The sequence below is a fragment of the Corvus moneduloides genome, chromosome 4 (genome assembly GCF_009650955.1).
Source record: "Corvus moneduloides isolate bCorMon1 chromosome 4, bCorMon1.pri, whole genome shotgun sequence".
NCBI lineage: Eukaryota > Metazoa > Chordata > Aves > Passeriformes > Corvidae > Corvus > Corvus moneduloides.
The window spans coordinates 29,776,429-29,790,817 of NC_045479.1; the positions used below are offsets into that span (position 1 = coordinate 29,776,429).

General features: G+C 40.6%; 1 protein-coding gene across 4 annotated transcripts in view; it reads left to right on the forward strand.

Annotated features, from left to right (window-relative positions):
* The window catches only part of TMCC3 (transmembrane and coiled-coil domain family 3), a 133,265-nt gene that overhangs the window by 78,655 nt on the left and 40,221 nt on the right, over positions 1 to 14,389 (forward strand). The window contains exon 1 of one of the 4 annotated variants that reach the window (XM_032106505.1): positions 8,522 to 8,715. The exons of the other annotated variants lie outside the window; for them this stretch is intronic. Within the exon in view, the coding sequence (XP_031962396.1) occupies positions 8,638 to 8,715 (78 nt within the window). The 5' untranslated portion in view covers positions 8,522 to 8,637. Of the gene's footprint in view, positions 1 to 8,521; positions 8,716 to 14,389 lie in introns of those variants that run through there. 4 annotated transcript variants of the gene reach the window in all.

The following is a 14,389-nucleotide window of genomic DNA, read 5'->3' on the forward strand; positions in this document are numbered from 1 at the left end:
TTAGTAACATTTTCCTGTTAAGTTTTCAAACTGGGTTTGAAAATGACTTATGATATGATATCTCAAAGGACAGAAAATGTGAGAAAATACATTGTTTAGGAAAAAGACAACCTTTCATTGTAAGAAATGCCAAATTTTGGTGGATGTAAATGAAGAATATACTCTTGTTGTTTTGTAGTTGTATCAGACCTGTGTGTTTGAAATGCTGAAAATCACTGGAATTAGTGAGGGTCAGAGTTGCAAAGTAGGACCTGTCAGGTCCCATGTGTTTGTGATACCACTTCTTTCTGAAGGGTTTGTTTTAATTTATGCAATGAGAGTTCTTCTTGGCTGTGTTACTTTGTTGTAACTTTTGTGTGCCTGTGCCCTAGAACTCTTAATTACTTTTGATTTATACCTTGTTGTTTTTATGGTCTTTGTACTGCTATTAGTTTATATATTGCACCAATACTTTCTGCTGAGACTCCTAATTTACAAGTGTTTCAAAACCTACATGAAATAATCTGTATTAGCAGAATGAACAAGCTGGAACATTAAATTTCTCCCCTTATAATACTTTAAATTGTTGGTAAGGCTGTGTACATGTGTGAGATAAACACAAATAAATTTGAGGGAATGCTGTAAAAGAACACTTGCAGGCCTATAATATAACAACTTTTTCTTCTCTTTTGATATATAAGTGTTTGTCTGTGAGATTCTTGTTGATGATATCATGCCTTTATTCTGGGGTCGAAAATTCTGGTATCTGTAAAATTGTTAGCCTGAGGTGGTTACAAAGCAGAAGTGGGGACCTACTCGTAGCTAAGCAGAGGCAACTATTTTGCAGCCCTCCATATCAGACCAACCCAAACCCCACTGCCAAAACTGGTTTTGGTGTTTTTTTAAGGCAAGAAGAGGGGCAGCTTCATTTTTCAGTGACACTTGAGGCCAGCTGGTGATGAGTACATTGGTGGGCACTGAAAGGGAGGAGGGTTTTAGTTTATTCTAGCCCCAGAGCAGCCTGTCTGCTGCAGAGTGTCTTCTCCTGTCCTGTCAGGTGTCTGCGGACACTGAGGTTCTCTTTGCTTTTGTTGCCTTAGGATTGCTTTATGTATAAATGCTTCATTTACATAGCTCTGTTGGTAAAGAAAAATAAATCCTACCCTTCATACATATAATTCTAGTAAGAAAAGATTGGTTACAGTTATTCTGGGGAAAAAGGCATTAATTTTGTTCCAGAAAATTGTATTGCTATATAGCAGAATAGGAATTTTTATTGGGAAATGTTGTGTCTTTGCTGTTCTGTTTTCTAGTGATCCCATGCTGTAACATTTTCCAGTAATGGAAGTTCAGGGGGAACTCCCCCTAAAATACTAGGACTCTACTGTGTTGATACAGTTTCCAAAAATACTGCAAAATAAGCTGCTGCTTATATATTCCTGCTAAACTCAGGTCCCAAGGATAAGAAAATGGTACTATGTGATATCTCATATAATTCACTGGTTCTACAAGAATGAAGCGGAAGACTTCAATCTGTCAAAAAGTGTCCCCCAAATTTTGTAATGAATAAAAACATGATTTTGAAAGCCCCAAAGAATGATTATGATTATTGTTTAAAGAACACATTTATTTATTTTTTCTACTTAAATCTCTTATAGACTATTCTGAAGCATCTAATAGCACCCAGATAGTTAAAAATAACAATCGTGTTATGTCTTATGGCTTGCCTCCACGGTCAAATAGCTTCATGTCTAAATTCACTAAATCTAAATTCCAATCTAAAACATGATTCCTATATTCAAAATTGCTTAGTTAAGTGCAGGAACATATGCATATCAGTGTTGCAGTTTTAATATTGTTAAGAATGAATATTAACATGCAGGAAGTTATGGAGCTCTGCTCCTGTCTTTGGAACAGTAGTAGTGAGTGAATCTGCTGCAGAATATGCAGAAATATGTTATAAAGACCTTTGCTATTGGCAAAACTTTGATCAAGAGACTTGTATTTTTGCCATTAAAAAGCATTCTAATATGAAAGTAAAACAAATGTAGTATCTGTTAGGAAAAACATGTTACTGTATTTAGATGAGTAAAGGGAGTGTGTTGCTGGATACCTATAAAATAATGGTTGATACCCCTGTACTTAGCATAATAGAAATATCTGTGCTATGCTCTGGTGTTTTTTGTTTGCAATTTCTTGCCTTTAAAATATTTGTTGTTAAAATCAGGCACTTGGAAAATTTATGCCAGTTAAACATCATGGCATTTGAGCTTTTCTGCTTAGTTGATGTTCATCTTTGAAGTCTCTGTTACCCAAAACAGAACTGAATGTTTAAGTCTGGCAGATTGATAAGTAAACTGGAAGGAGCTTTCGGTTTGTACTATGCTCATTTTAAAAATGCTCTTAACCATATTTATCTAATAGTTTTTCTTATGCCCAATTAACCCAGCATGTAAGTGACCTAATACACTCCTCTGTTTTTACCTGGTTCTCCTGGTTTTAAAGGAAAGCTTCCATATAACATTAAATTAGATTTAACAGAACCACAGTTAGATGAGTTGTAGGCGATCAACTTTTACATTTGTGAGGGAATTTGAGCTTCATATCCCCCCGTAAATTGCTTCTCTGTAGACAGAGAGTCACTGTAGTAAAACTCAAAGGGCTACATTGTAACAACTCTCACCAGGAAGAGGTATAGGCTTACTTGTATAATCATTAATTTTTCTGTCCTCTCATAACCCATCTGTGTTTTCTGGGTTGACTGTCAAACAAGTCCTAATCCTGCCTTTGACGTTGTCTCTTCATATGGAAATAATTGTTGTCACACATTTAGCATGACATAACTTATACAGAGCCACCACCATGCAATGTACTTCATAGATTTAAAAAAATTGACAGGTTTCTATCCAACACCATTTGCTATCTCATTTGCAGCTCTCAGCCACAAACTGAGCTGGAATCCTGTGCAGCTATGGCTATAGGGCAGTAGGGTGAAAGCTGTAGTGTATTAACTTACAGAGCCTTTAGGAGCTCAAATGTCAGCTGCCCAGCTACATGCCACCTTAGGTGGACTGCAGGCACTGTTGCTTGCAGAGTGGGTTAGGGTGGCATATTCCAAGAGCAATTCTTGTGCTCATGGGCTATGTCTAGTGTGCTTGTTTTACTTTGAGATAAAATGTCACACTGATGTAACCACCAGAATATGAAGTAATAGGAGATCCAGGCTGGTTGTCTTCTGGCAACAGACTGAATGATTTGGATGCAAGTTCATATTTGTGTTTTGGAAGGGGGTACACCTTTATGTGCCAGCAGGCTGCAGCTGTTGGTCCTGTGTGCCTTGTGACAATGTCAAAGTGGCTGATTTAGGACAAAGAGGCTGCACACATTCATTCTCAGAAGGCCACAAATCACATATTATGAGGTAGAAGAAAATTTGTAAGCTGATGAGGAGCAACCATTCACGTTGCTAGAGGGAGAATTCTGTACTTGCGTCTGCAACATGGACTATCTTTAATGTAAATAGCTGAGCTCCAGGTGGGTTCTTGGGTGTACAGAACATTTGGCATTTCAGTCTGCTACAAAGGTGGCTCTTGTTCACAGCATTTGAAATGCAAAACACTGCTACCATCCTGTAGGTACTGTTTGCACTATCGCTGTCACTCAGCAGCAGCACTGAGGAATTATGTAGCTGAATTTTCCTAGGCTGTATGAGAATGAGGAAAGGGCTTGAAACTGCCTCTCATCACACAGCAATAGTATGCAGGGGAAAGGAAGAAGGAGAACTTCCATTACGCTGAACTGGAGTGCATCTCACTAATACACAAAACTCTTGGTTTTGCAGTTTTTTAGTGTGTACTAAATGCATACTCACAGTGTCCAGAGCTATTATATTGTGAAAGCATATAATACATTTCTTAATCAGGAGAGGACAGGGGAGGAGAGAGTTGGATTTAAAATTTTAGTTTGATATCTGAATGTTTATCAACGTCTTCTGAATGCACGTCACAGCTTGGCAATACAATCTGCAAGTCTCAGTGTGATCCCTTGGTAGTTTGTGGTACAAACAAGCAGAGTATCTCCTTTGCTGTGGGTGTGAAAGGCTCATGCCTTGGCAGATGAACTGAGAACTGACAGTGCACTCAGGGCTAACCACAAGACCAATGTCACTCAGCACTATCCCACTTGCCCTCAGACTTGGAAATGACTAATGGTCTCTTTTCACGTAGACCCTTTCCCTGGAGGCTGGTTGATGAAAGCTTTTGGAAAAAGATTTGGAGGGCGAGTTAAAAAGTCTCTCAAAAGAAGCCCCAGTATCCTGTTTAGAGTACAGATGTTACCACTGTGGGAAAAGGGACCTTCGTCTTCTTCCTGATTGTACCTTTGCCAACATACTTTTGACATAGGATATTTAATTTCTCCCCATGAACATCAGAACGCAACATTTAATAATAGCACTTTTAATTCTGGAGGAACTCAAGGCTCTCCACATGAGAAAGATATGCCGTGCTTCTCCTTCTGTAGACCGGGTAGGAGAAGTCCAAAGAAGTAAAGTAAATTGCCAAGATCCAGATTTATGATAAAACTGGAAAGAGAATGGGGCCAAACCTTGAGCCAGCCTCCAAATGAAAAGAGTTTCCATGTTTTCTATAAAGGTTTGTTCGGGGTTTTCTTTGTTACTTCCCAGTGTGTGTGTTTGACACCATCTAGGGGATTACATTGTGTGGGAGTTGGGTTTTGCTAGGCAATCCCACAAGTGCCAAAGGCCCTTCTGCTCCCTGTATGGCCTATGCCTAAGTCAGTATGGATAATTTATGGCTTGCAGGCGGGAGTGCTGTGTCTGCTGTACAAGCCTCACACATGGTCATGGGGCAAAAAATGCATGGCAAAGATGCAGATCCTGAAGGGAAGAGTGAGACAGGAATCATCTCTAGAAAGCTCAAGCTCCAGCTGATGGGCCTCCTTTGGATAGTGCCTCTGCTGCACTTCCAGAGATTTGATTTTCCTAAAATATGGCAATACAGGCAAATGGAATATTGATGTCTCTCCCTCTGAAAAACCAAATAGAGTGGTGAATACTCTTGTACAGTGATCTTAAGTCTAACTAGACCTTCTGTTCCTAAAAGGCATCACTCTTTAAAAGGTCACTTTTAAAAGGTAGGCAAAATAATGTAAATACCAAGAGTTAAGCATTGTGGATCATGCCAGCATGCCGCAGTGAGGGAAAGGACTGGAAAAGGATAGGTACTGACAGCTGGGCACTAAGTGAGGGATTTTGAGGTATTTGAACTTTAAAACTGGCAGAATGGATGGCTGGAATGATTTAACATTTTATCATTAATTTAAGCCGTATAAATTAATTTTCAAAGTACTTTCTGAGAGGAATAAAGGATGAGAGAATAAATCTATGGGCTACCATTTCTATCTATGTCACTGTGAGTCCAGCCTCATGTTCCTGCCAGTATGTGGAAGAATTTGCTTTAGTGGAGTGAAGGTTCAGTTGAGAGCAGGTGTGCTGTGTGTGGGAAGAACATTTATTTAAACTCTGTGGGCTTTTGAAAGTAATGTTGAGAGAAGTACTCAGTGAAGCTCTCAGTAGTACTGTGCTGTGCAATATTCTGCCACGTTCAGGGTGTCACATCTCTGTTTTGGAGTGGGGAAGGAGAGCTGTACAAACCAGCTGCGTATGCAAGAGGAGGGTAAGTAGTCTTTGTTCAGCCAAGCCAAATGAAATGCATTCTGCAAATGTGCCATAAGATAAGAATACACTCCTGCTCCAGCCCAGGAATGACCTAGTGGCACATGTGTGAGAAGGAAAGATAAAGGGGGCAAAGAGCAGCCTTTCGTCAGAGAATTGCATTGCACCACAGTTTGACATAAATTCTGAAGATGCAGGTGATTTAAGAAAAGAACCATTTCTTGAGACGTGGCACTTGCAGAGACTGTCAAAATGACAATGGCTCCTAATTCAGCTTGCATGGAAGGACTCTCCTGACCTGCGGGACAGGTGCATCTACCCAAGCAGCTATTTCTTCTCCACTATAACTTGCTGCTGTGCGCAGCAGTTGTTCCTAATGGACTGGCCTGCTGTCCTGTAGTCACAGCTCCCCCAGGAACTGCCCAGTGCCAGGGCTTTCGCTGCTGGCGCAGGAGCCTGGAGCTGTTGTTTCTGGTATGCACCACTGAGAGCAGTGCCCAAGCAACAGATCGACAGGCTTGGTTGGAAGGTGTGACTAATGAAACACTGGTGTCTTACGAGACCAGCTGTAGTATGTTCTCTTCTTAGAGGCTACATTAGGACAGAGCTTTCTTTGTAAATATAGTAGTATGTATGTTAATACTGCTTCTAAATATATACTGCATATTCCTGCCTCTTTTTATCTTGAAGAGAAGTTTTGCCATTTTGTGGCTATTCTGCTGGTACTATTTAAATAAGGCTGATATTTAAAGAAAACTCTTAAGCTTTTGAATAAAGTATGATTTATAATAAGCCTTCTATTACTAAAACATCAAGCAATTCCAGTCCTTTATGTATCCCTATTCCAACTACTTACCCTTTCTATGCTTTGATCAACTACATCTGGCAAGTCTTCAAAAAAAACCTGAAAGTTTCTGAGGAAATAAGGATGTTTCATCCTAGGTGCTGGAAACCACACATTCCTGTTTGGAAATGTGCAATTATTACTTCAGTGAAAACCCCAAGCCCCACAAAATTTGCCGATTTAATTTTTTACTCACCTTTACCTCCAGAGTTCCTCACCCTCTGGCACATGAATTAACGTTCATGTCTGAGCTGAAGAACTTAAAAAACATAGTTTCCATTTCAGTTTTTTTTTTTTTTTTTTTTCCCAGCAGCCTTTTAACTTAAGCTAACTCATTCACCTTCATAAGAAGTATAGGAAGGGTGGCAAGTCACCACCTGTGTGCAGTATCCAGTGTTAGTTTGGTTACTTTGAATACTGCATTAGGAAAATAGTGCTTCCTGTAGTAAACCCACTCATTGTTTACTTTGGGATAACTTTGTTAAAACTGGTGTTAGAGTTGAAGAAGAAACACCTGCCTAGAAGGTGGGGTCTAGTATTTCTTTTTATTTTAGAATTCCAGGTCTTTCATTTATGAAGACCTCATTACTTGAAAACACCAAGGAGGCCCTTGTGTCAGATAATAAACCTGTGACAGTACTGTTATCTTGGAACATATGAATCCAGTAAAAAACCCAAATGGTGACAGGGAAATATTTTTTAAATCTGCAAGGTCCTTTTAGGATCGTTAGCTATGTTGATATTTAAGTATGTTTATATACCCACATGTCTTGGGACTGTTGCTGTCTCCAACTAGAGAAGAAAAGCAGTATGAGTCATGCATGAGCATGATAACAACTGTACCTAAAAGGTGAAGTCCTGCTACTCTTGCAAGGGAGTTGGCCTGAAGCAACTCCAGATTTATGTGTGTAATAATTAGAGGTGGTAACTCAACTATTCTGTTTATTTCAGAAAGGAAAAGAAGTACATTTCCTCTACAACTTAGTGATTATAAAACAGTATTTTACTTACACTTTTCAGTGGGTTAAAATGTGTTGTGTCACTTAAATGCGTTCCTCGGCATAGGAAGTAAATAAGATAAGTGTGAAAATCAGTCAGAAACTCCACTCAACTCTTAGGAATTTAAGTACATTGGCATACACATGCCCTGGAAAACAAGTTTTCTTTCAGTATTCAGAAGTATCGTTTGAAGCTCCCCTGTGCCAGGACATTGAAGTATTTGTCTCACATGTGTAATGTGCAGAAAAGAGGGCTGAATTGGTTGCTGTGCTCCACTGACCACTTTAGAAAATGCAAACCCTGATTATTTAGCTAGTTTGACAGAATGTTTATACCATTTTATTGTGAAAACCTCTAGGTATCAAGGGCTTTCAAGAAGCAGTGCTCAGTTGTGTCCAAGGTACCTTAGGCTACCGAAGTCAAAACCTTACAAGTGAGTCTGCCCAAAACTGACAACACAGTACTTCTGATTTCTTCCTTTCTTTCCCCTTTGGTCTTCTGAAGCTTTAGGATTTGCTGTGTTTTGTGAGGTTTTACTTGTAGCCACAGGGTCTAGGTTTGTTTTAAAGGAAGCCGAAATCCCTTGATGTGTAACTCCCTCCAAGAGCTGGATCGGACGCAGACCAGCGGCTGTCAGCAGGAGGAACCGTCATCCCTCCGTCCAGCCGTACCTCTGGGAGATCATCGTGTCCCAGCTCCTGCTGTCCCCGCAGACACGACTGCCTTGAAAACTGAACAAACGAAGGGACTTCTGGCCCAGTCCCTCTGGCTAAGCTCTCTCCCACCTTCTTCCCCTCTCAGGCGTCCTTCCTTTTTCGAAGGAGGAGGACACCACAGCCCCGGCCCCCTCGGGACCGGCGGGCTCGCCCCGTGCGGCGGGACCCGGAGCACCGAGGGGCTGATCCGGGTGTGCGGGCTGGGGAGCAGCGGAGCAGCCGCGGTGCGGGCGGGGCCGTGCAGGCGGGGCGTGCCCGGCGCTCCCGCGCGGCGGCGGCCGCGATCCCGATCCCGATCCCGCTCAGTCCCGCGGCCGCGGGGCTGGTGCTTGGGCGGCCCTGGGTGGCACCGCGCCCGGCACGGAGCAGCGGCCAGCAGCAGCAGCACAAGCCCAAGCCCAAGCATGCCGGGCAGCGACACGGCGCTCGCCGTGGACAGGACGTACTCGGACCCGGAGCGGCACCGGCGCCGCAAGACGAGGGTAAGGCGTGTGAGAGCCGGCGGCCCGGGGAGGCGGCGGCGCCGGGGCTGCCCGGGGGGTTTGGGTGCCGAGCTCTGAGAGGCAGCCGCCAACCTGCAGCACGTTCCCCGTGAGGTCTCCGCGTTTGCTAGGCTGACGATCTAAAGGGAAGGTTTTTTCCTACGTGATTCTTTCATACTCTGAACACTTGTTGGTATAGGAAAATGAAATGAAACTGGATATTGACTTAATAGAAACCAATGTTCGAGGTATATCCTCAATCGAAACTAGAGGGATACAAGTGTAATAGAGAACTTACGCACCAGAGTCAACAGCACCGATGATTTAATGCCGTGACTCTGTGTCTCCATCACAGTGGTGAATACTAGGGTTTGGTTTTGTTTCTCAAGGTTTGTTTAATATAAACTCTGGAGCAGGTGATTGTATCTGGCAGCAAAGAAGTATTATGGTTCCTTTTATGAAGTTAAAAGAGGGCTGTGGGAGGAATGGAACTTGACAGAAAAAGTTTACCTGTGTGTTCTAGGGATAAAGTAAGAATATACTGTATATCCATGATGTATGGCTTTATGGAATAGTTTTTCTTATAGTCTTCTGGCAAGTTCATCTTTCTTTATTTTTATGTTTTGTTCATATGATATATATAAACATAAACATGTATAGGCAAAGCTTGTGATCCTTTCATGTATTAAGTGGCTTTTATGGTAAGTGTTCTGTTTATGAAGGAACTTGGCTTTCTAGTTTAAAATTCTTACCTGAATGCTCAGCTCAAAGACATGTTAAAAAATGCCCCTTTCTTCCCATGCACTGCAGGAGAGGAAAAAGGAGGTTGCTCTAGCTGACTTGGGATATTGGCAGAAATTTTTCTTTCTTTTCTATGCTGAGATCTTGCGCCTGACAACAAATGAATTTTATGGTTTGAAGTGTAAGGATCCGCTGTTTGTGAGGGAAGATCTTTTCTAGGGGTGACTGAGGTAAAGGTTTTGGGGGTTTTATTTTCCTCTACTGCGCATTAGCAGTATTTTCCATCCCTCCAGCCCATTAATTGACAGTGATGAGAAGGAGATGGTGTGATTCAGAATAAGGAAATGTTTTAAAAACAGATAACCCTGTACACTGTAGTGTTACTACTGGAGTCTACAATACTCTTCACACTGTAAGGTGGATGCACATGCTAGTCATAATGGAGTTTAAAATGTTATGCTTTTCCTTTGTTTTCCTCTGTTGAAAGTTGAACTGATTAGTTTTTCCTTCATTGATCTTGTTGTAAGAATAGTGTAATACCTAGCTAAGTGTGGCCATGGAGAAAAGTTCCAATGTCTTCATAATTTTTGGTATATTTAAGAGTTAAACTCTACTCCTAGTAGTCTAGTTGATTTGCTTAAATGCATAAATCTCATGCTGTGTGTCTTATTGTACTTGTGTATGGAAATTAAAACAAAACCCAAAACCTCATGTTTAAGGCAGTTTTATAAAAGTATTGGTCTTCTGTCTAATACTGGATTTCTTTTAATCAGAATTAGTGTCTTCTTCTCTTCCTGTGACCATGAGAACTGGAAATACAACTCTATACAAGTTTTTAGAGTTGTATGTCATTGTGATGCTCCACAGTCTGGGCTTTACAAGTTGTGTCAGATATCACAGAACTTGTAATATAATTGCTAGGGATGGTAGCAGCATGTTGTATGTTCCAGATGATGATAAGACCTTGCATTAAATCTGTTTGTGCTTAGTCCAGACAAATTGGAATTTTTCCTGGGCAAATTGCCTGGATAAGTTCTACATTTGTCTTACTGCCTTAACCGTGGCAGTAGAAATCATCATGCACTGGAGCAGCAAGAACTGGCAGTATTATGTAGACAAAAGCAAGAAAGTAGAATGTATTTTTTGTTTAGAGACTGAATAAAAATCATCAGAGCAGCTGAAGTTAAAGCTGCCATTCCCAAACATGGATGGACAAGAACAATGCAGGGCATAAACACAATACAGAGCTGGTGGGGAGGTTCTCAAGAGCCCAAGCAGACTAGGGAGATTTGCTGTGTGAAGAATGCCTTGGACCTGGATTTGTTAGCAGGATAGGACGTGTTGTAAGTAGGGTGAGATCCATTTAATAAAGTCTGGGGAAAAGAGAGGTGTCAAAGTAGAAGCTGGATCTCCTAGTCTGTGTAACATAGGCTACCGAGTCCAGTTTTTAGGCAGGTGGGTTTTAAAGGAATTCTCCAGCTTATAGGTTACTACACGTGTCTTTCAAGCCCAGCTAAGGATTTTTCTTGTGAGAAAGTGACACCTTTTCTCTGGGCAGGTAAAATGACAGTTTCAAAATTGCTGTTGTATATACTGTAGGAAGGCATCATTAAATTCAGTTTGCAGAAGCTCTAGAACAATTTACTGTGAACATAGCCTTTGGAGTTTGTAAATGGTAGCGTCTGAGGGGAAACAGATCTAAACATTTTTGCTGCAGCCAGAAAGCTTTTTCAATATATAGCAACAGGTCTGTTCAATACCTTCTTCTTTGAGGCTATTTGAAGTATAAGATATCGTATATTGGGTTCTGCTAATAACTCTCCATATGTCACATTTTGTACGAAGTTCCCAGGGGCTGAAAGAGAGAAAATACTTTATTGAGGTACAGTGGGGTCATTCTTAACTTAGGAGAGTCACTGCTGCTGAAGGCCAAATATTTTGAGGGAGAGGCTGTTCTCTCTTCCTTGGATGTTCTCTTCCTTGGATGTTCTCCTCCTTGGATGAATCACAAGAGAGTCCAGCTATGCTGTGCATGGCAGTACTGAGTGGGGCATAAAACCACTATTACTTGAAGTGTAATGGAATTAGTGCTTTATAGTTCTGCTTTTATGTGATGGTATAGATTTATAGCCATGTGGTTGCCTTAGCTCTGGAAAATCATCCATCTCCAGATTTAAGAAGGGTGCCCTTCCAGGAGACCTTTCCTGCCTCTCCTTGCCAGTAGTATCTGGTTACTATAATCTGGATTACTGCAGCTCACTCTGGTGGTGTAGGTGGAATGCATAGACAATACAGCCATGCAAAATGTTTCTGGTCCTCTCTGCTAATGCCAGTTGCTGCAGCTTCACTATGCTTAACATCTGGTACCAGCTGATTCCTGCAAGACTTCAAATACAAATCTCTGAAAAACATTCAAAATCAGAACCTAAGATATGAAGGAGGACAAGATTTGGGAATAGGAGCTGCATTTTTAGTTGTCATGAACAAAGTACTGCTCTTGCTGGAATGTAGCTTGAATTATAGTTTAAAAAGTGTCATAGTGCCTTCTTAAGGGACTTGATTTTGTAGTAAGCAGTGTGGAAGACTAGGGTGTTCAGATTCTGGCTACACCATTTCTTGATCAGTAAGTCCATGCAGAGGTCTATGCAATTGCAATAGTTAACATTCTTGATGCTCAAACTAGCCTGGCTATGCTAACTCATGCCTCATTGTGCTGACTTTTGCTTCAAGAGCGCTGTGTTGGGACTGCCTTTCAAGGTTCTATAAGGGTCTATTGAAGCCACCTTTTTTTTTAATCTTCTGATCAGGACATTGCTTTTCACTCTAGATCTCTTACCCATTACTGAACAAGAATCCTCTGCATTTCATCAGGACTATAAATTGATATGTATGGCTTTATAGGAGAAAAATCCTTTTCCAGTACAACTAAAGCACATGACTGCATCCCATCAAGAGTCTATGTAGAAGTCTACTTACTTTTAACAAGTATCAGATGCATTAGAGAGAGAGAAACAGGAAAATTGATTTCTTGCACTTTGGAGCCTATTTAGAACTTTCTCTTTATTAGTGGAAAACATACTTAGAATTGTAAGAACCCTTCCTTTATTTAAAACAAGCAAACAAACACAGAAACCTTACCTGAAACAGGTGCGGTTTATTTATTAATGAATAGAGAAGCTTAACTTCAATCTTCTTCTTTTTTCAGCCTTAGACTAGCAGCAGAATCAGTGGTTTTTTGGACGATTTAATTCTTACATGATCACACATATAAAAAGCTTACACTAAAAAAAAAAGCAGGAATTCACTTGCTTTCTACTGATGAAAAAACATTCTGTGGAATGTCTCTTCTCATTTTCCATGTATCTTTTATGATCCCTCCCATTCATCTTGTCTATAAGCAAGGCAGACTTTAATAATCCCCCCTCATATGTGTGTCTTTCTAAGCCTCTAATCACTTTCATCATCTGTCCTTGAATTCCCTTTATTTCTTAAAATCTTTAGTAGGTTTAGAGGAAATGACATAAAGGAACCTAAAAGGATTAAAAACAAACAAATAAAAGCTCCAAACAGAGTACCCCACCAAAGCAAACAAATCAAACAACAAAACCCCACCATTCTAACCAAAACAAAAAACTACTCCACCCACAGTTTTAGGAGATGGGGATATTTAATCTCCTGGTGTTCTTTTAAATACAAAGATCACTGTAGAAGACTTGCCTGTTCTGGGCTCTTGTGATCTGTAACCAAACCTCCCAATGTTTTGTGCTCAAAGACCTTAAGCACACTTTTCCCCACAGTTCCCTCAGGTTTGGACATAAGATGAAAATAATTTGATGAGAGAGAATTTTGCTGGGACCTCCAAGCTTTGGTTTTAAATCCACAGTGTAATTAGAAATGTGTAAAACCTGTCAAAGGGTAGCCTGCATGATGCAGGGGTATTGTAAATAGGAGAGAGAAGCCATAATTTTAATATGAACCCAAAAAGACTGATTAGTTCGTTGGAACTGGAAGAAAAGCCTGGTTTGTTCATTTAAAACAGTAAACACGTTTTAATTATTTTGTCACTTTAGAACTGTTTAAAAAACTTCTTACTTTTTTATTCCCTAGTGCCGGAAAGGAATATTAGGACGTTTCCAAAGCTGGTATCTTTTTTCTGTGAGTTTTGGGACTAAATACACCTAAAAGCTAAAGGGCAATGTTATGCCAAATGAAACAAAAGGGGAAGTTGTTTCTGTACAGCCTAATATAGCATTGCTGTGCTCCCCTGATCCTGCAAGGGGAACCTCTTTGGTAGACTTGTAAGCTATAAAGCTTGTGTTCTCACCCAGTCCATCTTTTCGGTAACCCAAGAAGACAGTTTTAAACAAGAAGAAGAATGAGTGATGCATCTTCTTTTTAAGGTTTAAACTGATTTTAAGTTTGGAATTTATAATTCCAAACTTTTATAATTTTTGGTTTCCACCAGGAAAATTCATGTCTCTGAAGACTGTAGAGTCTTCTTTCCTTTGCTGTGCTGTTGATCCATCCTCAGTGGATGATCAGGACTTACAGGACTGGGGAATTCTTATCACCTTTTATATGTTAGGTATATGTATAAAAATAAAAGTCACTGGGGTAAAATTGCCAACCTTCTGATTTACTTTCCTTTTGAAGGACATGTAATTGTTCTTCTGTCAGCAGTGATGCTGGGGGGTGGCAAGAGCTGTAGATGCCTGCCTTGCTTACTGTCATCATCTCCATAGGTAAGGCTTTTACTAGGCACCACCTGGCACAAGGTCTGCACAGAGGCTGAGCCTTCAAGGTTTTGGTGGATTTGACATCTAATATTGTCCAAGCTAAAAAGATTCCCACTGCACATTGTCCCATTTTAGTTCTTTTGGGAACATTAACAAGTGTGCAGCTTTCATCTTCACCCCCACAGTGAGTATGGTTT